This window comes from Fistularia commersonii, chromosome 27, assembly GCF_037954325.1.
Source record: "Fistularia commersonii isolate RoL2024-O1a breed Wild chromosome 27, RoL_Fcom_v1.0, whole genome shotgun sequence".
In the NCBI taxonomy this organism is placed as follows: Eukaryota; Metazoa; Chordata; class Actinopteri; order Syngnathiformes; family Fistulariidae; genus Fistularia; species Fistularia commersonii.
The window spans coordinates 113,133-139,771 of NC_141310.1; the positions used below are offsets into that span (position 1 = coordinate 113,133).

At 45.6% G+C, this 26,639-nt stretch overlaps 3 protein-coding genes across 10 annotated transcripts in view; 1 reads left to right on the plus strand and 2 right to left on the minus strand.

Annotated features, from left to right (window-relative positions):
* The first annotated feature begins 1,597 nt into the window (after positions 1 to 1,597).
* slc7a6os (solute carrier family 7 member 6 opposite strand) lies at positions 1,598 to 6,348 on the plus strand. The gene is made up of 6 exons (XM_086174847.1): positions 1,598 to 1,738; positions 2,188 to 2,458; positions 3,152 to 3,481; positions 3,823 to 4,029; positions 4,472 to 4,604; positions 5,604 to 6,348. Exons 2-6 carry the CDS (start codon positions 2,231 to 2,233, stop codon positions 5,738 to 5,740), a joined length of 1,035 nt encoding a protein of 344 aa, XP_086030973.1. The 5' UTR covers positions 1,598 to 1,738; positions 2,188 to 2,230; the 3' UTR covers positions 5,741 to 6,348.
* Positions 6,349 to 7,310: 962 nt separating this feature from the next.
* slc7a6 (solute carrier family 7 member 6) lies at positions 7,311 to 16,503 on the minus strand. 6 transcript variants are annotated; one of them, XM_086174849.1, is made up of 10 exons: positions 16,375 to 16,503; positions 13,675 to 14,221; positions 13,464 to 13,589; positions 12,944 to 13,088; positions 11,612 to 11,735; positions 10,181 to 10,323; positions 9,670 to 9,766; positions 9,351 to 9,500; positions 8,167 to 8,350; positions 7,311 to 8,100 (listed from the first exon to the last, which is right to left on the minus strand). In XM_086174849.1, the coding sequence occupies exons 2-10, from the start codon at positions 14,156 to 14,158 to the stop codon at positions 8,033 to 8,035; spliced, it is 1,521 nt and encodes a 506-aa protein (XP_086030975.1). In that variant the 5' UTR covers positions 14,159 to 14,221; positions 16,375 to 16,503; the 3' UTR covers positions 7,311 to 8,032. The 6 variants fall into 6 exon arrangements, with proteins under 6 accessions (XP_086030975.1, XP_086030978.1, XP_086030976.1 ...); XM_086174852.1 differs by having other exon boundaries at positions 13,675 to 14,213; positions 16,375 to 16,464; XM_086174850.1 differs by lacking the exon at positions 16,375 to 16,503 and adding an exon at positions 16,140 to 16,330.
* A 297-nt stretch (positions 16,504 to 16,800) lies between these two features.
* The window catches only part of adgrg1 (adhesion G protein-coupled receptor G1), a 31,058-nt gene continuing 21,219 nt past the window's right edge, over positions 16,801 to 26,639 (minus strand). For all 3 annotated transcript variants that reach the window (XM_086175285.1, XM_086175288.1, XM_086175286.1), the window contains 9 exons: positions 23,244 to 23,366; positions 22,971 to 23,087; positions 22,730 to 22,772; positions 22,542 to 22,648; positions 22,337 to 22,452; positions 21,721 to 21,980; positions 21,269 to 21,368; positions 20,432 to 20,706; positions 16,801 to 19,960 (listed from right to left, as the gene is read on the minus strand). In XM_086175285.1, coding sequence (XP_086031411.1) covers positions 19,833 to 19,960; positions 20,432 to 20,706; positions 21,269 to 21,368; positions 21,721 to 21,980; positions 22,337 to 22,452; positions 22,542 to 22,648; positions 22,730 to 22,772; positions 22,971 to 23,087; positions 23,244 to 23,366 — 1,269 coding nt within the window. In that variant the 3' untranslated portion in view covers positions 16,801 to 19,832. The remainder of the gene's footprint in view (positions 19,961 to 20,431; positions 20,707 to 21,268; positions 21,369 to 21,720; positions 21,981 to 22,336; positions 22,453 to 22,541; positions 22,649 to 22,729; positions 22,773 to 22,970; positions 23,088 to 23,243; positions 23,367 to 26,639) is intronic.

Here is a 26,639-nt window from a genome sequence, read left to right on the forward strand (position 1 = left end):
TTGTTGTCCAATCATCTGGAAGCTCACCCTGACCACCCAGACCCTTTCTCAACTCCTCCCTGAAAACCATACAACACTCCTTTTTCAGCTTCCACCACTTTGTCCTCTGCTCTGCCTTTGTCCTCTTCATCTTCCTTGTCACCAGAGTCATCCCACAAACCACCATCCTATGCTGTCTGGCTACACTCTCACCTACAACTACTTTGCAGTCACTGATCTCTTTCAGGTTACCTCGTCTATACAAGATGTAGTCTACCTGCGTGCTCCTACCTCCGCTCTTATAAGTTACCCTATGTTCCTGTTTTTTCTGGAAAAAGATATTCACTACAGCCATTTCCATCCTTTTTTGCAAAATCTACCACGATCTGTCCCTCTGCATTCCTATCCTGGATAACAAATCTGCCCATCACTTCTTCATCCCCTCTATTGCCTTCACCAACATGTCCATTGAAGTCTGCACCTATTACCACTCTCTCATTTCTGGGAATATTCTGCATCACTTCATCCAACTCATTCCAGAACTTCTCCTTCTCTTCAGATTCACATCCCACCTGCGGGGCATAGCCACTAACAACATTGAGCATCACACCTTCAATTTCCAATTTCAGACTCATAAGTCTATCTGACATTCTTTTCACCACTAGGACATTCCTTACAAACTCCTCCTTCAAGATAACTCCTACTCCATTTCTCATCTTGTCAGTACCATAATAGTACGACCTAAAGCCTGCTCCTAAGCTTCTAGCCTTACTACCTTTGCACCTGGTCTCCTGGACACACAGTATATCCACCTTCCTTCTCTGCATCATGTCAACCAACTCTCTACCTTCTCCTGTTATAGTCCCAATATTCAAAGTCCCTACTCTCAGTCCCAGGCTCTTTCCTTTCCTCCTCTCTCTCTGCTTCCGAACACACACTCCTCCTCTTCTTCTTGTTCTTGTTCTTCGACCCACAGTAGCCCAATTTCCATTAGTACCCTGTAGGTCATCAGTACCAATGGTGGTCGTTGTTAACCCGGTCCGCGACGGATCCGGTATGGTATAGTTATGGTTGAATCGCATGTTTGGTTTTGGCAAAAGTTTTACGCCAGATGCCCTTCATGACGCAACCCTCTGAATTTATCTGGGCTTGAGACCGGCACAGGGAGACACTGCTCCGTGCCCCCCCAAGGCAGGCTTGGAGAGACACAGGCCAGTGCCGCCCTGAGGCTGCATTACAGCATTGCCTAACAGAGACACAAATTATAAAACTGACAGAAGTTTGCCTGAACTGAGCCACCCACTTTCTGTTGACCTTGACAAACTACAACAACAGCAATATGATGATGACTGGCTCTTCTGGGTGGTCCTGCACAAAAGATGAACAAGCTGGCTCCCAGATGGAAAGGCCCCTATGTGGTCCTGCAGAGCATGAGCAATAATGGTTACCCAGGTGTTTCCCCCCCATGAGTTCCAAACTCTGCCAACAGAGGGAAGCAAAGTACCGGATTGTTAGTGACCGCCAGCCTCACTCAGAAGAAGAAGAAACCTCGCCTGTTCCGTTTGCCCTGCGTGCTACCCTCGGCGGGAGGTGTTGGATCGAATGAGTATTTTGATGTTACTAACTTACTAGAATCGAAGCACCAGAAGATTCGTCCAAACGATTTGTTAACCGAATCTTTTGAAGACTTGATAGCATTTTTCATCAAGGATCATCTCGATTCTCCACTTACTGTTATATCCTAACACACCATGGTTAGGTGAGGAAAAACTTGGGAGCATTATTTTATTTTCATTGCAAAACAAACCATCTAATGAAGCTGGCAGTGCTTAAATTGCATGAGAGGGACAAGAAATCAGAACTTTGTGTAACAGGAAGCAAAACTAGAATCCACACTGAGAATCTTGGATTTTACCGAATGTGACTGCATTCCCACGCTAGTTTATGTTTCTGTGATCAACTGACAATGTGATGTCACATAAGGGATATGATGTCCCTGAGAACTGTAATGTAGAAACATGGGATAAGTGTATGAAAGCTAAGTTGTTAGCAACTTTTTCTACATCAACAAGGGATTTAAGTGACGTCTTTGGAATAAGAATGGAATAATAGATCTAGAGGACTGGAGGACGAGATTAAAGATCAACTGTTGGTTAGTGAACTGTTCGGTCTGTGACGTGATTCGGTTCATTTGCTCGATTTCCACAGTTCGTTTATTTGACGCAACATTCAGCACAAGTCACAACAGCTCATGCCCGACACACCAGACGGCTTCAGACGGACGCGGAACATGGATCCGAACACAACTATCCTCCGGGTGAAAAGGAAAAGGGGCACCGACCCCGCAGATGCACTGCTGCTGGCGTGCAAACGGATACGGCCGGAGACCTCGCAAAACACCGGGGAGACGGTCCCGGAGCCTAATGAAGCCGAGGTGGAAAACTCTGTGTTCAAACTCGTGGCCACCGTAGCGACTCAGGTGAGAGGCCCGCGTCGGCTAGCAGAGTCGGCTAATGTTTTCGTCGCGTGCCGCGGAACCTGTCTCGGTGAATTGAGGAAATTTAGCGAGGCATTGTAAACAGCGGGTTGCTGAAAAGGACTCTCCGACAAGACGCTCGAATTTTATCCGACAGTGTGACGATTGTTACGTTTTAACGGCCCGCTGATGCTCACTGTTAGCATAGCGCCGCGGGTCGTCGCTGCGCTCTTGTGGCGTCTTTGAACACCCCCGACGTCAATACCCCGAACTTAATTCCAGACTCGAGTAGCGTCATCTTAATGTTTACCGTCATGTCAAGCCCACTATTCTGCTTGAATTCGCGTAATCCAATCTGAAGTGGTATTATTTGATTTCGGCCCTGGTTCTAGGGCAGGTTTTTTGCGTTTATTTTCTGTGAGAATTTCCAACTCGCTGCTTGGAACCTTGGAATGTTTGAGGGGAGAACTTGTCTTTGCAACAATTTTATGTATGGATATTCGCGTTTAAAGATGAATTGCGGTCCTCAGATACTGAACATGATTAAACATAACTGAGCTGCACTCTACTCCGTAGTAAAATTGTTTTACTCTAAACCTACTTACTGGTTCTCCAATGATTTGTTGTCATGTCAACTATGATATGTATCATGTGTTTTGATATTTCCAACCCAATAATAACCTCTGCCTTAACCAGGAAACCCCAGTCCAGACGCAGGTGCGGCAGGCTCTGGCCCGTCCACGCACAGCTCACATCCTCCGTCCGCCCGCCACCAGCTCTCAGCAAATCATCGGGGACCTGAGGAGCACCAAGTGGAGCACTCGGAGGGAAGAGCGCTACAGAATACTATCAAGCCACCGTCCCGGCTTGTTGATTCCAGCCAGACCACCAACTCCCCAGGAAGAGGATGCTGAGGGTCTGGGGCAGGATGCCAATGATGAAGACAAATGTTGGGGTCTTGGTGAAATTCAGGTGGTTGATATTGTCCATGAGGACATGCAGGACCCTAACAAGTCACCTGGAAAGGTGAGCTCTTCATCCCGGATGGCTTTCTGTTTTTACCTCAGTCATTGAACTTAGTGACCCCTTTGAAAAATAATCAATCACAGGCTTTTTCTCAGTTATAAGAAGACATCTTTTAACATCCTTCACCAGATTGGCAGTTCCAGGTTTTGTGGCTTATACTCAGCAGCAATAATCCAATCTTTATCATGAAGTTGCCTTGTACCTTCAACAGTGTACAGACCTATTAACCCTTGATGTCTTTTCTTTCTTTCTTTCTGTCTTTTTCTTTCTTTCTTCCTTTCTTGTCTTCAAATGGCGTGCTGGTTATTAAAAGTGCTGTGGAATTAATGTATTCCCTGTAGACGCAGCTCTCTGACCCTGAGGAGATCCTCTGCAACAACACCAAGATGCTGCGGGAGCGTCTGAGTATCTCTGGGCCTAGGGCAGTGGAGGACGAGCGGGAACTGGATGATGACTATGTCTATGACCTTTACTACCAGGAGACCGTGACACCGGGCTGGATCCAGGACATTCTTTGTGTCAGGGCCTATGCCGACGAGGGAGAACTGGTGTGTTTTGATGGATGGATGGATGGATGGATGGATGGACGGACAGATGAATGAGTGCTGAGTCTTGAGTGAGTGAATTTAAACGTTGGCAATAAGAAGTGAAAAGAATAGCACTGAGATCTTCTATCCCAAACACAGATTATTAAATTCAGATTAACTCTAAATGTAGCTCCTCCATCAACATTTCAAATGTTAGGTTAATAATTTTGATAAACACTTTAAGTGGTTCAAATAGATTAGGGTTTCAGTCTTTAACAGTAAAGTGCACGAAGGAGGAACAAAATGCAACAAAACCTCAAACTGAAGGGAATGTTCCAGAACCCTTGTTTCTTTCCTCTGTTAAGAAGTAACATACAATCAATCCCCTCAAATATGAAACCCTATTGAACTACACAAGAACCAGCAGTGACTTAAATATCACCCAGATTTATCTTACTCTCAGGTACCTGACATGGTGGTCCATGAAGAGGAAGTCTATGAAGATGAGGATGATGAGAACGAGGAAGGCAACTGGAGGAACGAATACCCCGATGAAAAAAGCGACTCCGACAGCGACAGGGAGGAGCGTTACGGTGGTATGTCAGCGGTTGGATGTCAACCGTACAACAAGTTTAAGATAAGATATACATTAATGATCCCCATAGGGGGGATTCTTTTGTCACAGCAGTGCAACAACGGCCATATAAATAAATATGAGTATAAATATATATAAGAAAGACAAAAGATAGCAAAAGACATCCACAGACAAATAGACAGCGGGGTGAACAACAAGAACGATAAGATTAGTCAGTAGAATGTGGGGTGAAAAGGGGGATAGCAAGGATAAGAATCGACAATTAAAATGACAAAAATAAACATGATGCGAGTTGAGTGACACCAACAAAGATGAAAAAATAGACGAAGCAGTTAGGGCACAACACCTGCGAATGGGTTAGGTAGTGATGTTGTGGTACCACAGATGCACTACCAGCTGGGTCAGAGGTTTGTGCTGTCCAGACTGCTGTTGTAGGATATGAAGGTAGGTGCTGTGTAAGAGGAGGATACAGAGAGTAGGGTTAGATGGAGAAGGTTGATTGCTGTGGCGACCCCTGAAGAGAAAAGCCGAGAGAAGAAGACAGTTTGTAGTCTGATGGCCATGGGCACAAAGGAGCGCCTGAAGTATTCAGTTCTGCACTGGGGTAGGAGGAGCTGTTGGCTAAATAAGCTGGCTATCAGCTACAGCTCATCGGGCAGGATTCTCCAGGATATTGCTCAGTTTGTCCTTCACCCTCCCCATTGCCACTGATTGAAGATGGTCCAAGCGGGCTTTCCTCACTAGCTTGTTGAGCCTATTGACCTCACCAGTCCATGTACCACCCCAGTAGCACACTAACGGAAGAAGAGTTCGCTGGCTACCATAGACAGGTAGAGGGTCTTGAGGAGCCCGCTACAGACCCCAAACGACGAGTTTGTGTTATCTTTGTATTTGATAGTTTCCACCCAGATTGAGGATCTGAATAATCTGTCAGGGAGAAAGAACAGGACACTGTCAAAAGTAGCTCGAGTATCCAGTAATCTGTGGTGCCTCTTTGTAGGTTACTGGGAGGAGGAGCACTCCTACAGCCGCCGCAGCTGGCAGTGCTACCAGAGGGAGGTGCTGGATGAGCTGGGCTGCCGCAGTGACCAAGACGATGAAGATGAAGACAAAGGGAGCAAATATGATTCAGACTGACCACTTCCCTAACACACGGGTGCGATGATCTCAGAAAGACCCTCTTTGCAAATGACGCTGTTCTCTGTCTGTGTGTCAAGAGTATGGAGGGAAAGAGCGTGTGGAAACAGTTGTGTAGCATTCCCCCAAATAAACACATTCCCAATTCAAGTTGCTTAATGTGCCAAGATTTGAGTTCCTCGAACATTTCAGCTTTACTGTTTGCACATGTGTGACCCTGCACACACACACTTGCCCTCTTTCTACTACACAGATGGCGGTCGGCGTTATTTCCAGCAGTTTATTTTTTAATCTGGTGGAGTGAATTTGTGTGTGTTCACAGTGGATGTGTGTTTAGATGTGATGCTTTGTGCTGTTACTCCTCCGTTAGTCATGTCGTGGGCTGTGTGCGTTTGAGACACTTGGAGTGTTTGCATTTTGTGCATGGTAGCGCCTGTATGTACAACTGTGTGTATTAGATTTTTGCAAAATGTGAAAGCGTGGTGTGTAATTTTGTTGTGTGTGGGTTTGGTTCCTCCTTTTGGAAGGTTGGGTTGTTTCTCTTGAATGCTTGTTGAATTAAGACTTTTTGTAAATATGTAGATGTGTATAAAAAGCTTTGAAAATAAGTAATTCTTCGCAATTTCTTTCCAACACAATGGATTAGAAAGCTTGGTGTAATGGATTTATGACTTATAACCAATGGCCGCAAATTATCAGTAAACTGAGTTGGGGGTTTTTCCCCCCAAACATCCTTCAAAATCAGGAAAAGTCCCAGAATCCACAGAGAGCAAACTCAAATTCACTTTCCCCAAGTCTGACTTGAAACGGATGAAATTGAGGTTTCAATGTTAAAATGGTAGTTCTTATCAAATGTACAGAAGGACACCTGAAATTTAGTGGTCAAAACTCACCCAGGGAAGCTATCCACTGTAGAACCTGTGCAAACTGGTGGAATGTGGGTGGAGAAAAGATCTGGGTAAGAGAATTGTGAGCTGCCTCGAAGGAGGTCTAGAGGGAGACCAAAGTGGAGGCTTATGGATCGTGGGAAAGAGGACAGGAAGTGAGTTGGTGAGAGCAGAGGTAGACTGAGGTAGGTGATTGGCTGGGACCCTGAAGGGAGCAGCCAAAGGACAAGGCAATGCTTCCTGGGGTGAAAGTTTCATTAACAGAAATAAGTTTAGAAACAAGACAACTTAAGTCATGTTTCTTGAAAAGTCCAACATGCAAAAGAGTTCAGAGTTTAAATTGGTATCTGTTAGGACCTAAATCATCAGACAAAAGTTAAACTATATGGCAGTGGGGTTTTTATCATACACATTTAAAATTATCAATAATAGAAATAATACTAATAATAATTTATCCTTCATTATTCCCTCATGGAGAAATTCGATCTCTGCAAATAACCCATCATGGATGACCCATTAGCAGTAGGCTGCCGTATTATAATCAGCCTCTGATCCACATGACCTTCATGACCCTTTATCTGTTTGTATAGTCTGTGCAGGATTAGACCACTAGGATCCAACAAATTTACCCTCTGGATGGAATGACGGGTGCAGGAGGAAGTTTTGGAATTCTGGATTTATTTCTGGTGTAGATGCAACAACACATGCCTTTGAAAATCCAAACCTCCTGCATTGTGGTGCTAATTGAAAATTACTGTAAGTATGGTTACAGAACACTCTAGGGCACTGTCTGTTTTCCAGTTTCATTCAAAATACCTGCTGTTGGCACACAGATCCAAAGGTCTGCTTCCAAATGGAAAATATCCCTTTGACCCAAACCACCACAGAGAAACTGAGTAGCAAACATGTCTAATAGAAATGTAGCATCGTTGCCTGAATTAACAGGTAGTAAGAGATGAGGTTAGCTGCTGGTGAAGATCAGATTTTCCCAAAGTTGAAAAAGAGTGAAAAGAGGGAAAACAAAATCTGTAATCAGCCACAAAAAGGTTTGGTTTCTTTTTCAATTTGTTAAATAAACAATAAATGAAAACTAAAGTTTGAGTCTCAAATCAAACAGCAGGTTGAGTCGACAGGTCACTGATTTAATCCAGATAAAAACAGTTCAGTCCACGCAAAACATGGGTGCATGACAAGCAGATCAGTACCAGATCGCCTGAAAAATCCCAGGAGCAACTTTCAAGGTAGGCTACTTGACAGAGATCAGGAATCTATTGGCTGAATAATCGAAACACCTGTACAGCAGAAGAGTTTCCATGTCTAGCGAGGAGAAAATTCCTGGCAGAATCTCCAGGTCAGCAAACTGGAGCCGCGAATCTTCAGCATCCTTGCAGCAGACACATCCAGGCTAGTCCACCTTGTCCATCTCCGTCAGAACACAGAGGCAGCTCAATTGAGTCCAGTGGGTTAAACAACCTGCAGGAACAGATAGTCTGGAGGGAATGCTGAGGAAACATGAAGTCAGAGAGACGTCAGACTCACGCAGCAGCTTGGTGATGACTGGCGGCCGCTTGGCCTCAGGGAGGTGGACTCCCAGGAAATAGATGGGGACACCGGACAAGGCGATGGCAATCCCAATCAGGGAGTTGACAGTGTCACTGTAAAGGGGAACGGCCACCAGAAAAATGGCACAGAGACAGAAGAGCAGCGGAAAACAGAGGGACAACTGGAGGAGGAGACCCACAAACAGACGACAAGACAGGAAGTAGAACAGAAATGAAGGGAGAGAAAACAGATTTAGAGATTACAAAGTCTAAGAATGAGACAATTTCAAAATCATAATTAGTTGACCTTTCTTCGTTGACTTTTTTCCAATTGAAATACTTTGTTGTTTATGTCAATGACATTGCAATGTATAGTAAAGTGGGGAGCAGGTAAGGTTGGAATACGTGTGTGAACGAGAAGAACCCAAGGGGAACAGTGGGTCTATAGGGGGAGATACAGAAGGTGGAGGAGTTTAATTACCAAGGGTCAACAGTCCAGAGTAATGGAGAGAGTGGAGAAACGTGTTCAAGCAGATTGGAATGGGTGGGGGAAAGTGTCAGCAGTAATAAGAGTACTAGAGGACAGGTGGAGAAGAGAGGGTGAGACCTGGTGGCAGCAGACATGAAGATGTGGAGGCTCTCCTTGTAAGTGAGGAGGATGGAGTGGATCAGGAATGAGTCCATCAGAGGGACAACACATGCTAGATGTTCTGGAGAAAAAGTCAGACTGAGATGGTTTGGACAGGGACAGAGGGGGGATGGTGAAGACCTGGGTAGAAGGATGCTGAGGTTGGAGCTCCAAGGCAGGAGGTCTAGAGGAAGACCAGAGAGGAGGTTTATGGATGGAGGGAGAGAGGGATATGAAGTTAGATGGAGTGAGAACGAGAGGCTATAGAGGAGAGGGTTTGATGGAGGCAGGTGATTGGTGTGGTGACTTCTGAAGGGAGCAGCCCAAAGGAGAAGGAGACAACTTTGTTTTCTGAGTCCCTTGGATCAGGTCTTGACATTTGCAGGTAATTACTCTACTTGAAAATGGTCAGGCAGAAAAAGGTGAGCAATTAAGTGAAAACACTTTTACATTCATGACAGAACACTACATTGAGGGAACATGTGTATGTTCCCTCGATGTAATAGACATAAAATGTACGAATACAGGCCTGAAGAGAGGACAGTGCCCCCTACCTTCAGTGGCCGGTGGCGGTCTGGCTCCTTCCAGCGCAGGAAGATCTGACCGGCCACCGATAGACCCATGAAGAACCAGTAGCTGAAGCTGTAGTAGTTGATGAGCTGGAAGACGTCATCCACCGTCAAGTAGATCAGAGACATAACACACTGAAGAATGAAGAAGAATAAGAAAGTAGAATAAGAATGCAGGAGAAGAATGAAGAAGAGGATGACACTTTTTGAATATTAGCTGTCATAAAGGAAGTCCTGACAATTTAAAAATAAAAGGCCTTTTAGATTAACAATAGAAGCTTTGATTCACAAATAAAATCCCCACATTAAAGATGAGGGCAGGGACCGGGGTGAATCTCTGAATGTGGATCATGGACAGAGCATCAGGGAGGTGGCCCTCCCGAGAACCCACGAAGAACAACCTGGAGACATGGGTGTATTTGGGTCAGAATTAAGGTCAGGATAAAAGTTAGGGTTAGGGTAAAGGTCTTACTAAGAATTGAGTTCAGTGTCAAGGTTAGATTTAAGGTCATGGTCAGGATTAAGTCCTTAAAGTTCACCAGCTTTCATTCATTTGAATAGAAAAGTATCAGAAAATGTGCCTTCAAATCAGCAGGAAATGATTAAATCAAACAATGGTAATGCAAAAGATCTCAGTCTGAGCTGTTAGTTTTCAGATGAATTAAACTTTTGAAAGGAAAAAATTAGAGATTGAATTTTTAACCCCAAAATGGAAATGATAATGTTTCCAGATGGTTCAATCCATGAAAAGGGATATAATCAATGAACATATTGTCAATCAGTAGAAGTGAATTCCAAAGGAGTGTGTGTTACACTCCTGCTCCTCCACCCCAGGCGATGGTTCAGCGCTCCACCTGGACGCGGCAATGATGGAGGCGTTGAGACCACCATAGCAGGAAAGCGCCACGGCGATGGGGATGATCCAGCTCATCACACCCAGAGTTTGGTCTGCAAAGGTCTGTATCAGAGACGAGTCAGAATCACCGAAATGAACCCAAAGGAGACATGGAAATAAACACAGATCGGCTCCTGTTCTTCCATGGCAAATGTCCAAAGTCCACATTCATCCTGATCTGACTGTCCTGCATGCTTTTATTACAACTTGTTTAGATCACAATGAGGTTTCTGCAGGACCCTGCACCCCGCAGACAGGAGCACACCTCCCTTCACTGGCTCCCAATGTGTCACAGGATCTATTTGAGCTCTCTGATCTCTGTCACCCCTGCAGCCTCAGGTTCCCTGAGATCAGCTGATCTTAGCAGCCCCTAAACTCTGAGTCTCGAAGCTGCCACTGGAAAAGCCAGAGCCACAGTAGTTCAATCCCTTGCTCTTCCTGTCTCCATCCCTAAGTGTCTTTTGCTCCTACTGGGGGTCAAGTTAAGCGCCTCGCATATCAGCTCCACCACCATTGGTGTGTGAGTGTAAAAGGAGTGAATGCCACCCTGCGTAAAGGTGATGAAAGCGCCAATTAGTGGAGCCCATTAGATATTTTAAATGTGTTTCATCAACAAAAATGGAGTGGACCGGAAACTTAAAACATAAAGTAAAACTGCACTCCCATATAACTGCAATTCAGTCGCACTTTTTTGCAGTTGGCAGTTGCACAATGAGATATCTTTATATTTATTTATCTGAAAATGTATATTTCACCGCTGTAGCATTTTTTTCTCTGTACATACAACCCACTCCTGCTATTTAACTGCACTGCCATCAAACTGCTGGTGTTTACTGCTATAAATACATACTATACATCGACCTGCACGTTTATGTCTGGATAATGCAAAGATGTTGCCTATGCAAACAAAATTTTGTTCTGTACACACCTGCTATGTACAGAATGACAAAAATTCTGTCTAAGTCTAATAAATGCATCACACCACCAAACTGATTGTCACCTTTTCTTTTCAATCATTTTTGTTTTTTAATTATTTCCCTTTTGCAACTTATTTCCCTGTTCCCTGCTTGTTTAAAGTACATTTGAGTTTTGGAGGGTAAAGTGCACTCACTTGTCCAGTCAGATTTCTAACAATGTCCCCGTCATGTTTTTACTTTGAAAGTGTTCAAAATAATATAGATATATATATTTGAGCCCGACAGAAGAACTTCGACACACACAAGCAAGAATTCTCTCGCATTGGAGGGAGGAAGAAAGATGTAAAGATAAAACCTGGGAGTCTATGGAACCGATTCTGCTGCAGAATAAAAAAGGGACTGGATTTGTAGTGATGAGGGCCTGTTTTTCTCACCACCGCCACAGCATCACTGTCCAGGATGGCACTGATGTCCAGGACAGTGTAGTACGCCACGTTGGTCAGGATATAGATGACGGTGACGATGGGCATGGAGATGGCAATGGCGAGGGGTAGGTTCCTGGGAGCAAGAGGGCAATAGTCACGAAGGGACTTTTGACATGTGTGAAGGAAGGGATTATCAATAAACTGCAGGAATACAGAATGTTTGGCTATTGCATAGATGAGAGGTTTCAAGATGGAACCTGGAAGCGAAGGACTGGATAATTAATCAAGGTTCTTCTGTCATTACCTCAGTAGCACTATCACAGAGGACTCTAGATGTGGAAATGGGATCAAGAGGACTGCACCAGCCAGATAAGCTTTCTGAAGACTGGAGAACATCCTAAGCAGTTCAGGACACGGATCTTGGGCTTCATGCTACAGTTCCTATGTTTAGCTTAAAGTAAATCTTAATCAATAAAATCTGAAATCCTGCCTATTCTCATGTCCCATGTTGCAGGTTCTGGGCGGGGGGGGGGTGTCTGGATCTACTGCAGCCCATCACCAGGGGTCCACAATTGTTATTTCCTTTTATGAATAATAAAGCTATTGATGTATCATTTCAGCTATTAGCATGTAACTGTTAGCGCAAGTGTCATCATTAGTATCAGATAATTTCCGCGTGTCCCTGCCAGCCATCTCTTTCACACTCCTGCTTTCTATCTCTCTGTCTTTCTCTCTTTTTACCCCAACCAGTCAAGGCAGAACGAAACATTAAGCTGGGACCTTTTTGAGGTTTCTGCACTGGTAAAAGGCAGTTTCCTCGCTGTTGCTGTCTCCAAGTGCTCGCTCCTGGGGGAATGTTTGATTTCTGTGGATTATCTGAAAGAGTGTGGTCCAATCCTGCTGTACATGGAAAGTGTCATAAGATGACTAGGTCGGGATAGAAATAAAATCTGACATGATATGAAGAAGCATTTGGAAATTTGTGACATGGTTCCCGTCACCATGGTACTGAAGACAGAGATCGATAAAGCGAGTGACCACAAAGATGGTGCAACAATGAGCTGTAACAGACAGGAAGCTAATCTGCCAGATAAGGACCAAGCGGATGAGATGGGCCGTGGGTTGAGAAAGAACAGCTTGGAAAACCTGGCATTGATGGGGAAATTTGAAGAGAAAGAAGCAGAGGAAAGTGGATGGGGCATCGAGAACAAAAGGAAGCAGGACTGACAGGAGGGCATAGGACAGAGTTGTGGCAGACTATGATCAATTATCTCTGAGGATTGCACCTGAAGTGAGAGATTAATCCATTGATCCATCCATTTATGTATTTACGCACTTTACCTTTCAGGGTTTTTGATCTCCTCTGTGACAAAGTTGAGTGTGTCCCAGCCCGAGTAGGAGAAGAGGGCGGAGTAAAGAGCCAGTGCCACGTCGCCGGGATCTCTGGAGGAACCCTGAAAGGCTGCGTCAAAGTTGGTTGAGTAGCCTGTTTGAGACGCACAACAGGGACAGAGTTTGAGCTTGCTTTAGATGGACTGAAACAGAACAGGGCCAGCTCTAGGACGGGGCCTTTTTCTGGAACCTGTTTTTGAAGCAAATATAATTTTCAGGATGAAATAGCTCAGACTCAGGATCGGAGGACTTCACATGAAGTTGCAGTCTCATGTTGACATCACCCAGCTTCCAGCCAATTACCAGCCAACCTATCTCATACGGGACATATACAACCCACTCAGCTCTCCTGTGACTCTGTACTCTGTGTTCTGAGGATTAGCTGACTTTACTGAACAGGATGAAGATTTTCATGTTCATTTATCCATGGCAGTTAGAAACATAATATATGCTCTCCAACACCACTCACCCTGGCACAGTTTGACCAAACCAGTGATGATGACAACCACCAGGGCAGCCACCTTGGCATAGGTGAAGACATCCTGCACGCGGGTACCCCACTTCACATATGCGGCGTTGATGAATGTCAGCAGGCCTGGGATGGTTTACAAAGATATTCTGTACCCTGGAACAAAACCCAGTCTTGGACCCAAAACCTAGAAGCTGACCCCCTGACTCACATAGGCATGCAGCAGCAATGAGCCTTGCGGCAGCATACGGTGGTTCACAGGTGGGGAAGAGCGGCTGCACCAGGTAGTTGGCGAAGGTAATGGCAATGACGGCTTGACTGGTGGGTTCGATGATCAACAAGGACGTCCACAGGCGAATGAAGGCGATAAAGCTGCCAAAGGACTCCAGGATGTAGGAGTACGATGCCCCCGACTTGGTGATGGTGGTGCCTAGCTCAGCGTAGCACAGGGCCCCCACCACAGAAAACAGGCCTCCGACAGTCCAGATGACCAGCGACATGCCATAGGAGGCACTGTAGAGCAACACACCTTTTGGGGAGACGAAGATGCCTGAGCCGATCATGTTCCCCACAATCAGACTGATGCCATTAAGCAGCGAGATCTCCTTCTTTAGCTGAATGGTCTCCTGCTGTGGCTCCACCCCATGGGATGAATGAGCGTCGTTCAGCCTCTTGGCGTCCTCCTGGTCATCCATGATGGCAGCACTTTAGGACACAAGAAGGAGCTGAGGAACCAACAGGGGTTCCTTTCTAGGTTCCTGGGTGACAGGAAGAACAGTGAGTCCATGACAACCATCCTCCGTTGATCCTTCAAAAATAGTCATCCTTTGACAATCCTCCATAACATCTCAACAGTTCTTCACTAATCTCTTAATAATCCTCCAATAATCCCTCAATAATTCCCCATTAATCCTTTAATAATCCTCCATTAACAATCCTCAACAATCCTGAATGAATCCCTAAATAATCCTCTGTTAAGGCTTTGATAATCCTTCACTAATCCCTTAAGAGTCCTCCAATAATCTTCCATAAACCTCATCAAACTACCAGTAGTCCTTCAATAATCCTCAAATGATCCTTCATGAATACTTTACTGATCTGCCATTAATCCTTTTTATATAATCTTCCAATAATCCCAAAATAATTACTCATTAATCCTTCAATAATCCCTCATGAATTCTTCACATACAACAACAGGGAAACATTCAGTTTGACAGTGGCTTGAAATCAATCAATGCACATCTTGACAATTTATTCAAAAATCTCTGCCAGATGTGTCGTTTCACTCTGTCCTTCTCCTGCTGTCATATCCATGTTGTTTTCCTAAACATTTATTCACATTTTCACTGACCTTAACAAGGAGAACTAAAATCAGTGAACATTCAGAAAAAGTAATGAATACAGTGACCAAACCTGAAACTGAAGAAAGTAAACACTGGAATCTTGGCAAAGCAACCAAGATTAGAGTTTCACGAATGTGAAACAACATCCCCACTTCTGCTACAGTCTGTGCATGAAATCCTCATAATCTCAGATTAAGCAGATAATTCCCCGGTGTTTTATATCACTGAGACGTCATGAAGTAAAACTAAGGACCATCATCCCTCAGAGAGCTGTGAAATTTACACTGGGGTACCAAGGGGAAAAAGATCACACACACACACACACACACACACACACACACACACACACACACACACACACACACACACACACACACACACACACACACAACACAACACAATACACCGAGACTCTTTTCACTCTCTTTCCATTCTTTTCTGATTTTACAGACTTCTTTGAATATGACGTCAGTTGAGCACGCACGCACGTACAAACAAACACACACAGATACACACACGAGATGTGCTAATGTGAGATTCAGTCATTGTATCATGTTCGTGAGTGTGTGGATGTTCATGTGTATTTAGTAATTAATGTGTTTGTTTCTGTCAGTATATGTGTTGATGTCTGCGAGTGTGTGTGTTTCTGTTGCAGGATTTACATAATTCCTGGATTTTATTTTCATAAAGCCACTCTCAAAATGGGCGACCTAAATTGAACAAAACAGTAAACAAAACCCTAAGAGAAGAAGTGATAAGAAAACCTGGTTGAATGTTTCGATCTTCCATCACATTCACTCTCTCTCTCTAACACACACACAAACATGCATACACACACACGGCGATGGCCCTCGTGGATTCATATCAAAGCTGACAAAAGAGCTTTCAAAAAGTTCAGCTAAAACGTTCTCAGACTGCTTACTGAGCTGCCGAAGAATAGATATCCATCGGTAGATGCATCACATCATCAACATGGAGACAGATGAAGATCAGATTGTGTGTGTGTGCGAGTGAGAGGGAGATAGAGAGCGAGATGAATAGTCGTAGTTTATATTTATCACACTTGCATGAATAGTATAGCCGGGGACCAAGTCCCTTCGGGATCACTCTCGGCATGACACCGGGATCATGACAGGGAGCGTTGCAGCGATACGTCATTATCAGAATTGGTATTTTAGAAACTCCGACCCGCCGTCGCCAGTCAAGAAGCTTACAGAACGTTCAACGTGGTTTCCTCTTGAAATTTTCAAAATAAAATTCGCTCGATTGACGGAATTCGTCGGATCTAAGCGGCTCGGCGGAGACGAGAATAAAACGTTGATAAAGACATTACCTCGTCATTTAAAATGTCCTTCAGACACAGGTGGCTTTTTAAAGCCGAGCCCGGTCTGTCCTTCACAGTAATCCAACTTCAGCTGTGAACAGCCGCGGGTCGGACCTCCGCTCGCACCTCAGCTAGCTTAACGCGGCTACAATGCCAACGGCTCTTGCCTTTGGTCCCGCGGCTGCCGCCGACCCGGGCTCCATCCGGCGCCCCGCCCGGTCCCCGAGCTTCTCCCCCGTCTTACCGACGCCAGTCGCCCCCTTCCGATGGACGGTCGTGACTGCCGGCCGACACGGTGTCCTCCCGGCGTGGAGCATCCGCACCTGCAGACCAGTGGCTCTTGCGGCTCGGTGACGTCACACGCCGGCGGTCGCGCCGGGATCCACCGCCGGCCGCCTGTTGGTTTCCTGGCGAAAAACAGCCTCTGGCTTTTCCAGCCCCCCCGGCCTGGTCTAAAAACAACCCCCCGAGAATACACTGTTTTTTTTTACTGAAGAGGAAGTTCACTTTCAGCTTTGGTGTCACTTTCTCCACATGTACCAGACATCCAGAGGAATGGAGAAGACATTTCTCACGATCCCAGAGTTACACAAAATTAACAAAAATAAAGGGTCAAAAGTGCACAGTAAACTTTAATCTATAAAGTGGACGCAGATACAATATACTGGTACTGATGCGAAAGGATGACGGAAGTTCAACAGCATAAAAACTGAAATGTAAAAATATGTAATTTGAATGCAGAGTAGCAGCAGAGGGTTCTGTACAGTTCTGTGCAAAACCAGCCAGTAATACCATACAATGGTGGCATGATGATCGCAGATGAGAAAATGAAGTGGATTTAAAAGCATAAATATGTCAGTATATATTATATCATACAATGTCGGCAGGATGGATCTCAATGTAACAAAAATAGCAATAGTGGACAATCACTCATTGAAAATGATCGATTTAATAATCAACACAAAGCTAAAGATGACATTGATAGTGGATTGCAAATTTTCTTGGTTAATTTTCGGGGTGAAGAACATGGAGGATTTCAAGCAGGGTCAGCAATCCAGAGTAATGGAAGAGGTAGGAGAGGAGGACGAGGAACAACATGTGGAAGCATGTTGGGACAGGTGGTGAAAAGAGTATCTTGAAGGGTCTTTATTTTTAAAATTGATCCACCTTTGTTTTTGTGTTTTTTTAATCTCAGTGTGGATTTCCTAGTTAAATAATTTTCAAGCCTGTTCTAGCTGAGAAGAGCAGCGGCACATTTAAATCACAACTAAGACATGGTTCTCCTGGAGAGTGAGGAGGAGAGAGAGGATCAGGAATGAGTCCATCAGAGGGACAGCACATGTTCAATATTCTGGAGATAAAGTCACACTGAGATGGTTTGGATAGGGACAGAGGAGGGCTGGTGAAGACCTGGGTACAAGGATGCTGAGGTTGGAGCTGCCAGGCAGGAGGTCAAGAGGAAGACCAGAGAGGTTTATGGATGGAAGGAGAAAGAACACTTTGTTAGATGGCGGGAGAGGATGCAGAGAGGGTTCAATTGAGGTAGATGATTGGTTGTGGTGACCCTTGAACGCAGCAGCTGAAGTTAATTTAATCTGCAGTAATCCCAGTGTCACAGAGGACACCGCCTGTCCCGTGCTCCAGAGAAACATGCATGCATTGAGGTGACCGGCTGTGTGAGATGGAGGTGTGTGAAGGGCGGCTCGCAATTAGAGTGGGGCTGCGAGGAGCACGAGGTCAGAGGTTGAGAAGTCTGAAAGGGTTTCATGTTGATGTCAGTGACGTGAGGCACAACGACAAGCCAGGGAGGAGGGAACCAGGGATGCACGGACAAGATACAAAAACAAGTGTCTTTTGGTGAAAAGTAGATCAAAAGGCAAGGTGGGATAATTGTTTCAAAACTCAGAAATGAATAGCTTTATAGCACGACCGGACACAGGACTGATATTAGATGCAAAATGGAGGGATGTGGAGACAAACAGGAAATCAAGACGTCAAGTTCAATCATGTTGTTTTCAGTCTTCTATAATCCTTCATTTGGAGATAGACAATGACAGACATCTGTCCACATAGATCTCTTGTTTAGATCAATATCTCAAGGGCCTGCGTAGCTTGGGGGTTAGAGAGGCTGTTCTTGGACCGGTCATGTCGTTGGTTCGGTTCTCGGCTGTCGAATTGAGCAAGACACTGAACCCCCAACTGCTCCCTCTGGCGCTGTTACTTAGCTGCCTTCTGCTCATGGTTCATCCATGATGGGTTAAATGCAGTGGTCAAATTTTGCTGATGTTGTGTATCATGCATAACTGAATGTGACAATAAAGGCATTTCTTCTTCAATAAGCAAACCCGGCCCCCAGTCACTGAAAATGAACACTCATCTTGAAAAAGAGATTTATTTAATAATTCTGTTTGGATCCATAAAATGAAAACAACCTCAAATATAAAAAATATTACCAGTGACACAGAGAACAAAAAGTGCAAAAATCACAGTATCTAAATTCTCAAGTTGAGTCATATCAGTCATATGTGATCTGCGGCAGAATTCAAACCTCATTGTTTTTTGCTTTGCTTTCGGATACAGCTGGTATACACGGTTATTCCTTGTAGCTCAGATTTGACTGAACAGCTTATATTACCCATGACAAATCCTGGGATGTTCATCAATTTAATACCAGTACAATAAGAACCACATATTTTATTTTTTATTTTTCTGCTGTACATTTGTGTACAGCATTTGTGTACATCTGTACATTTTGTGTAGTGTCTGCCAGTGAATTTTAGAATCACTCATTGGTCCAAGTTAAACAAGAATACTAATTATCTGAATAAAGTTCATGGAATGTTTGCCGTTTCCATGCATGAGAAGGGAGACAAGGTATCCCCGGGAGACAAAAGTGACATTTGACGGATCAGTGCGAACAGTGTGGGAAAGTACAGGGGACACAGTGGCAGACGCAGAGTCTCAGTTGTCAGTCAGGTTCAAGACTTTAGCCCTTAGTTATGTGCCAGTAATTGGGCCTAAACTTGAATGATGGCTTGCTTTTGGCTTCCCTTAGCTGACACAGTACAGCAGCATGATTACAACAACAGAATGAATTTGTGCTTTAAAAATAGGAGTATTATGAGCAATAACAAATTCCAGCAGGACAAAGCACTCTCTCCCGGCCTGTCAAACATTCCTACTTCAGTCTGTCGTACCTTTAAAGTACAGGTCAATTCATCCTGCCCCTTTCTTTAGTTTCAAGGCCAACAGCTCTGAAACATCCATCTACAGCCGACGTTTGAGTGTTGTTTATCGGAGCGACACATGTCTTGAAATATGTTCTACCAAAATGTAGCTTTTGCCTGAGGCTGGTATCTAAACTGGCTGTGGTGACTCCTCTCCACTAATAATCTTAAGTGCTACTTCAAAGTCTACAAGACACACTGACAGCCAGAAGAGTCTAAAATAAAAGCTTATCTATGGCTAGAAACAGAGGCACTTCCCTAACAAAGCTAGGTCAGTCAAACAAATGGAGGTGATTTCAGAGATGCAGTGACCGGGTTTAAGTGAGGCTCAATCACAAGCCCTCCGATGAGGACTCAGTGACTCCTGGGGGTCAGAGGTGGGGGTGAGGGTAGCAGGCTCCAGGACTGGCTGACTTACTGAGTGATGTCGCCAATCTGTCCCACTGACAGCGGCAAGCCTGGAATGCTACATGCTCTACCTCTTCTCCTGGGCCTGCAGCATGTGCTGCCTGGTGGAGCCAGTGCTGCTGCTGCCGAGAGACGAGCCTACTTCCCGTTTCTGCATCCGGTCCAGGATGTAAAAGCGCAACATCAGGACAAACCCTGGTGAGGAGACATTAGGACAATCATCACTTACTGTTTCTAACCACGCTTCAGGGGAACAGGGGTGTTAAAGGCCCTGAACGAACTCCAAAACGGACACCTGTAATATAGAGCAGCTTTGAGTCCTTCAACCAGCTGCGCTGACTGTTACTGATGGTAGAACATCAGGCTGTGAAACTTGATCTGAGTGAACTTGGGTCTGGTGTTTTGATATTTAGTTTCATCTCATTTCATCTACACCTGGCATCACCTGAGTGACAACACAGCCGAGGCTCAATTCCAAGAGCAAGTTTCAAAGACAGTTTAATGAGGAGATTTTACTCAGAATAAACAGCTTTGGTTCTGTTCCACGTTAAACCAGGAGACCATGGTGAGCTCCTTGTCGCTCAGAGCTTCTCAGCCAATGGGGTGCTGCTACCACACCCCTTGGGGTCTTTTGACTTGCACATCAAAGAGCAGAAGGTCTCTTACCTTGTAAGGAATTGAGGATGCAGGACAAGAAGAGGATGACATCAGACAGGGGCCCAAAGTTCAGGAAGGTGAGACCCCATGTCGTCCCAAAGAGGCAACTGAGACCCCACATACTGACGACGGCCACTCTGCGCTGCCTCCATTCGTCTCGATTACGGATCTTGCAATAAATCAGGATCAGCATCACGGTGCCAGCAGACACCAGTAAGGCCAGGGCGGTGATGTTAGTGAAGTAGTGGGCCAGCAGGGCGGGCGGGGTCTGTTTCATCCAACACCTGGACACAAACCACAAACTTGGATTCTCAGTTCCTTCCAAGTCATATGTTCATGCTTCAGAAAAACATCTCGGACGATACTATCATTCTGACAACACATAGACTGCACATAGAGCCTTTCATGTTGGAGCCGTGAGCTGAAAACGTACCTCTTCACCAAGCACTACCCCACTAATTGCACTTAGCCCTTATCCCCCCCCCCAAAAAAGGAAGAAGAAGAAATGAATGTATGTATGCATATGGTTCTGAGATGGCTGTTTGGTAGAGTGGTCACTTCTGACTTCCGACTACTGGTACTTCGGATCTTCGGTGACTGAATTGTACTTTTTGTAAGTCGCTTTGGATAAAGCGTCTGCCAAATGCCAAATGACTGTAATGTAATGTAATGTAATGTAATGCAGCACCGCTGTGACAAGGATCATCTGAACCAGTCATGGATAGATGGCTGAGCTTAGTTTGGAAGGAGCACCTGACCTGTGACACACATCTTCATACACCAAGTATGCAAATGGGTCATTCCATCCCTGACATTGAGTTTCAGGGTTGGAACAATCTGTCTTACATCAGGTAAGGGTTGGACTCATCGCGGCTTGGAACCACCATCCTCTGACCGTAGATGTCCCCAACCAGCAACAAGATGCTCACGGGAAGACATGGGACAACTGGAAGACAGGTCAAATGTTCAGAAAGTCCAATGTGTGAACATTACTCTCATGAGTTATTCCACCACAGTTCCATCATCGACGTGATTCTCAGATGGGACCAGGCTACTTCCCGGTGACATGTCTAGAACGAGAGCAAAGGAACAGAGATGTTTGTGCATGTTTTCCAACATGTGGGCTGAAAAAATCAGCATCTGGAAGACAAACATCTCCAAATTCAAGCCAAACCGTGTGCCTGCACCCAGCCAACTGCCCCATTGTATAATAAAGTATATTTGATGTTTTGGAGTGCGCCCGGTTTCGATCACAATCCAGACCACCTGGAATCAGGCATTAGTAGACACACACTCACAGAAGCCCAGGAGGTTCCAGACCATAGGCTTGGGAGGGGGTGTAAACACCATGTATACCCGCCAGAAGGTGTGAAAAACTTCTATTCCCATCCAGTTGAAGGAGCTGAGCAGGGCATAGTGGACACCAGCCCCCATCAACATACACACATCACATCCCCCTATGTTCCCCACAACACTGGTGAAGAAGAAGAGCAGGTTCAGGAAGAGGAGGGACATGGCTAAACCCAGGTGGATGTGAGTGGTTTGTTCCTTTGATCTCCTGCAGGGGATGACAGGTGGAATAGAGCTAATGTCATTCAATGGCACTGCATGAAGCCACAACAGCTTGCTGTGTTGTGACACTTGACTCAATAACGTGTTCGGGTCATGTTCAGAGACTTTCTGTCTCTCAGCAGTTTAAGGTTAAACGTGGAATATTTAAAACCCGCTGGCACCAGAGTGTTCACAGAGAAATGTAGAGGGCGCAATCTTTATTGATTTGAGGGTATATTTTTTTGTTTCTGACCAACGTTTGGTCATCAGGGTTTGGCTGCAGTTACTCGCAGGGGGAGATTGACACTCCAAAACTCTGAAATGACGAGCATGAGGATGTTTCTCGGGCAGGCGGACTTTCACCTGCTCCTGCAGAGGAAGACGATCAGAATGCCACAGCTGATCACTGACAAGCTGCAGCCCACTGACGTGATAACTGTCAGAGGCAGGAGGTGGCGCACTGGCTGCGGATCTATTTGCTGCAGAGGGGCACAGAACAGGGTGAGACTGCACCTCTTTTACTCCCAAATTCCTGATTGGACAGTTTGCCTGGCGGCCGGAGACTCACAACCAGCACAGCGAAGTAAGTCAAGTGGGAGCAGAGGCACTCGGTGTGCTTGTGTCCTTGTGTCTGGGTTTCACATCCTGTGGACGACCAGCTCACCTTCATCGGATCTAAAAGCACAGACATAAAGGCTGTCACCTTCTGATGACAACAAAAATCCACGTTGGGGGAGACGTTTCTCAGGGTCAGACCTTTCCTGGTGTCCCACGACACGCATTCCCTCCGGTGGGTTTTCTGGAGAGACAAGAGACAAGATCCTTCGTAATGTCCCACTGCGTCCAGTCCTTCATTAGAGGCTTATGAAAAGGAACTGCGATCCCCGAATTGTGGCCAAGGGAATTAACTGGACATGCACAGTTTGGATGTGGAAATAGTGTGTCAATTGTTAGCAAGCGGGTTCAGACGGCACTAGTTGAGAAGAGGAAGACTCACAGGTATGAGATCATGGCTGAAAGTGATCCTGATTGGCTCGGACAGATTTGCAATGACTTTGTCCTCCACAGAAATTTCTACCACATCTCCAAGAATCCTGTGCTCCTTGTGATCCTCCTGAAATGCACGCACGCACGTGACCATGCACACACGCACACACACACACACGCAGAAATCAGCTTCATCCAAAGCACAAAGAGCCCGGGTTGTCTGAGATGTGTGGTTGAGATAAGGCTGTGGGGAAATGGAGAGGAGGGTGCACAAAGGTTTCACCTGGAATGGCGAAGTGTTTCTGAAGAAAGCCCACATGACTCTGCTGTTGTTCTTTGAAGCCAGTCTGAGAGATGGAGGCAGGTAGACAGAGGTTGGAGACTCTGGAGGAGAACCTTTCATGACCTGAAAGAGTTAGCATTCAAATTACATAGCTCAGCACAGGACAGCAGAGTGGTGAAGTTATTAAGACCTACATCTGGATGCAGGAGATGGAGACACATGAATTCAGATCTGGTCAAATTCAGATCTAACAAAATCAATCTACTTCCAGCGCTGTCTCGGGCAGCTGCCTGCCACAGTTTCTCCTCACCTTAGTGTCTCTTTTCCTAAATTCTCTACTTCTATGTTTCTATTTACTTCTTCTTGCTTTGGTAACAATTTAGTTAATTGAATTTACCAAAACAAGTCTGCCTGCATTACGGACTATGTAAACTTCTGCACGGACAACATCATCCCCACCAAAACGGTGCGTTGTTTCACAAATAACAAACCCTGGGTGACTAAGGACATTAAGGCCACACTGAACAGGAAGAAGGCGGCATTCAGGAGCAGAGATAAAGAGGAGCTGAAGAAGGTGCAGACTGAGCTGAGGGAGAAGATCGCAGAGGGCAAGGACAGTTACAGGAGAAAGCTGGAGAGCAAACTCCAGCAGAACAACATGAGGGAGGTGTGGAGTGGGTTGAAAACCATCACTGGCCATGGAAAACAAGGAAGCCAGATGATGGTAGGACACCTGCATGAGGCCAACGAACTAAACCTGTTTTTAAGCAGATTTGATGAAGAAGCCTCTGCCCACCCTCCCTCCAGCTCCGCTCAGGACTTTCCTCCCCCTGTGCCCTCACCCCTCACCTCTAAGACTTTTACCCCTCCCCCATGCACCTCTTCTGCTCCCCTGTACGATGTCTCGTCAACACCTCAGCCCTCCTGCCCCCCACTGGGACTCTCTCCACCCCCTCCTATCACCTTCACCGCTGAGGAGGTGGCTGAGGAGGTGAGAAGGGAGTTCAGTCGCCTTCATCCCAGGAAAGCCCCTGGCCCTGACGGACTTAGCCCCTGAGTGTTGAAAGGATGTGCGTCTCAGCTGTGTGGGATCTTCACATACCTCTTTAACCTGAGCCTGATCCAGATGGTTGTCCCTGACTGGTGGAAAACCTCATGTCTGGTCCCAGTGCCCAAGAAAAAGCATCTCAGCACACACAGCGACTACAGACCAGTGGCCCTGACATCACACGTCATGAAGACGCTGGAGAGGCTCGTCCTGAGGCAACTTCATACTGTTGTCAGACCTTCGCTGGACTCCCTGCAGTTCGCATACCAGCCCCGGATAGGAGTGGAAGACGCCATCATCTTCCTGCTGCACAGAGTATACACCCACCTTGAGGAGGCAGGAAGCATTGTGAGAGTCATGTTCTTTGACTTCTCCAGTGCTTTCAACACTATTCGACCTGCCCTGCTGAACAGGAAGCTTCTGGAAATGCAGGTGGATGCTCCACTCGCGGCCTGGATCAACGACTACCTCACAGGTCGGCCGCAGTACGTGAGACTGGGGAGCATCACGTCGGACACCATTGTAAGCAGCACGGGGGCGCCACAGGGGATGGTCCTGTCTCCCTTCCTGTTCACGCTCTACACCTCAGACTTCAGGTTCTCCTCGCAGTCCTGCCACCTGCAGAAATTCACAGATGACTCTGCCATCGTGGGCTGCATCGACAGATGCCTGGAGGAGGAGTACAGGAGCGTGGTGGACAGGTTTGTGGAGTGGTGTGGACTGAACCACCTGCAGCTCAATGTGTCTAAGACAAAGGAGCTAGTGGTGGATTTCAGGAAACAAAGGACCCACCTGGATCCAGTCACCATCAGGGGTACAGAAGTGGACATTGTGGACACCTACAAATACCTGGGTGTCCACTTGGACAATAAAATGGGCTGGACCTTGAACACCAATGCCATCTTCAAGAAGGGTCAGAGCCGCCTGTTCTTCCTCAGGAGGCTCAGATCTTTCAACGTCTGCAGGACCATGCTGCAGATGTTTTACCACTCGGTGGTGTCCAGCGTCATCTTCTACGCTGTTGTGTGCTGGGGCAGCAGGCTCAAGACAGCTGACAGCAACAGACTCAACAAGCTCATCAGGAGAGCTGGATCTGTCCTGGGAGTGGAGCTGGAGTCTGTTGTGCAGGTGTCAGAGCTCTTTCAGTCGTAAACTGATACCACCAAGGAGCTCCACTGAACACCACAGAAGGTCTTTCCTACCTGAGGCTATCAGACTTTTTAATTCCTCTTCCCTCAGCCGCAAGGAATCTTCAAATCTTTGTACTGAAGACCTTAGAACACTTGATAGCCTTAACCTTGACAATTTATATTTTATTGTATTTCTTATTCTCCCTCCTTCCTACTATGATCTATTATTGTTATGTTTTTTGCTTGAAACTCTGGCACAACAATTTCCTTCAGGACAAATAAAGTTGTTCTCATCTCATCTCAAACTATAGTAGGCTCCTGAGTGACAGCTTTCATACAAATTAAATCTTCAACATCAGCTATCAAATCTCTGTGTAATAGCCGATGTTTTTTTTATCATTCAAAATCCTTGAAAAGTCAATATTTGAACATTCTGACAGAGACCTCAGACTTTTCCAATATTAGCAGAACCGATGGAGTCAGCCATGCAAAGGTGGAAGTGAAAGCCTGATGTTTGAAGTGGATTCACTGTTGTTGAATGGAAAGTCCTCCATGAAGTTTACACACTGAGCATCAGGTTAAAGAGGAAGACTGATCCGTCTGCAGCCGAGGCCTCAATTACTGCTTCGGTACACAAAATGAGCCTCTCCTTCCAGCTCCACCCTGTACTTGAAGAAAAGCTACCATTATCTTCCTCCTCAATCACTGCTATCCTCACTGGAGGGTTTCAAATGGACAGTAAAATAAACCTGTTTGAAAGCGGCTGCTCTAAGGAGCAGCTCCAAAGAGAGGAGAAGGAATACCATTATAACTGCTTTCTTTAGACTTCCCCTCTGCCGAGGGCTCAGGAAATTATTTATTTGAACCGTCATTAAACTCTGATCCTTAATACAATATTAGTTTCATCAAAATATAGTGAAATATTAAGAATGAATGGAGTCAAATGACTATTGACTAAAATACTAGTGACTGTCCTTGGGAGCTGGAGGTGTTTCTAGGAGCAATAACCTTGGAGCAATAACCAATAACCTTCAGACTCAGACCGTGAGAGAAGAAACCAGAACTGAAACAGTTTATGTCCACAAAAAAAAGCAGAAATCAATTAGAGAAGAGGAAAGCGAACTCATGACGGATGATGGCAGCCAATCACAGAGCTCTGGGTTTGATCTCAGAGGCCAACAACAGAGCTCTGTGATGTGCATCTTCACATTAGGCATC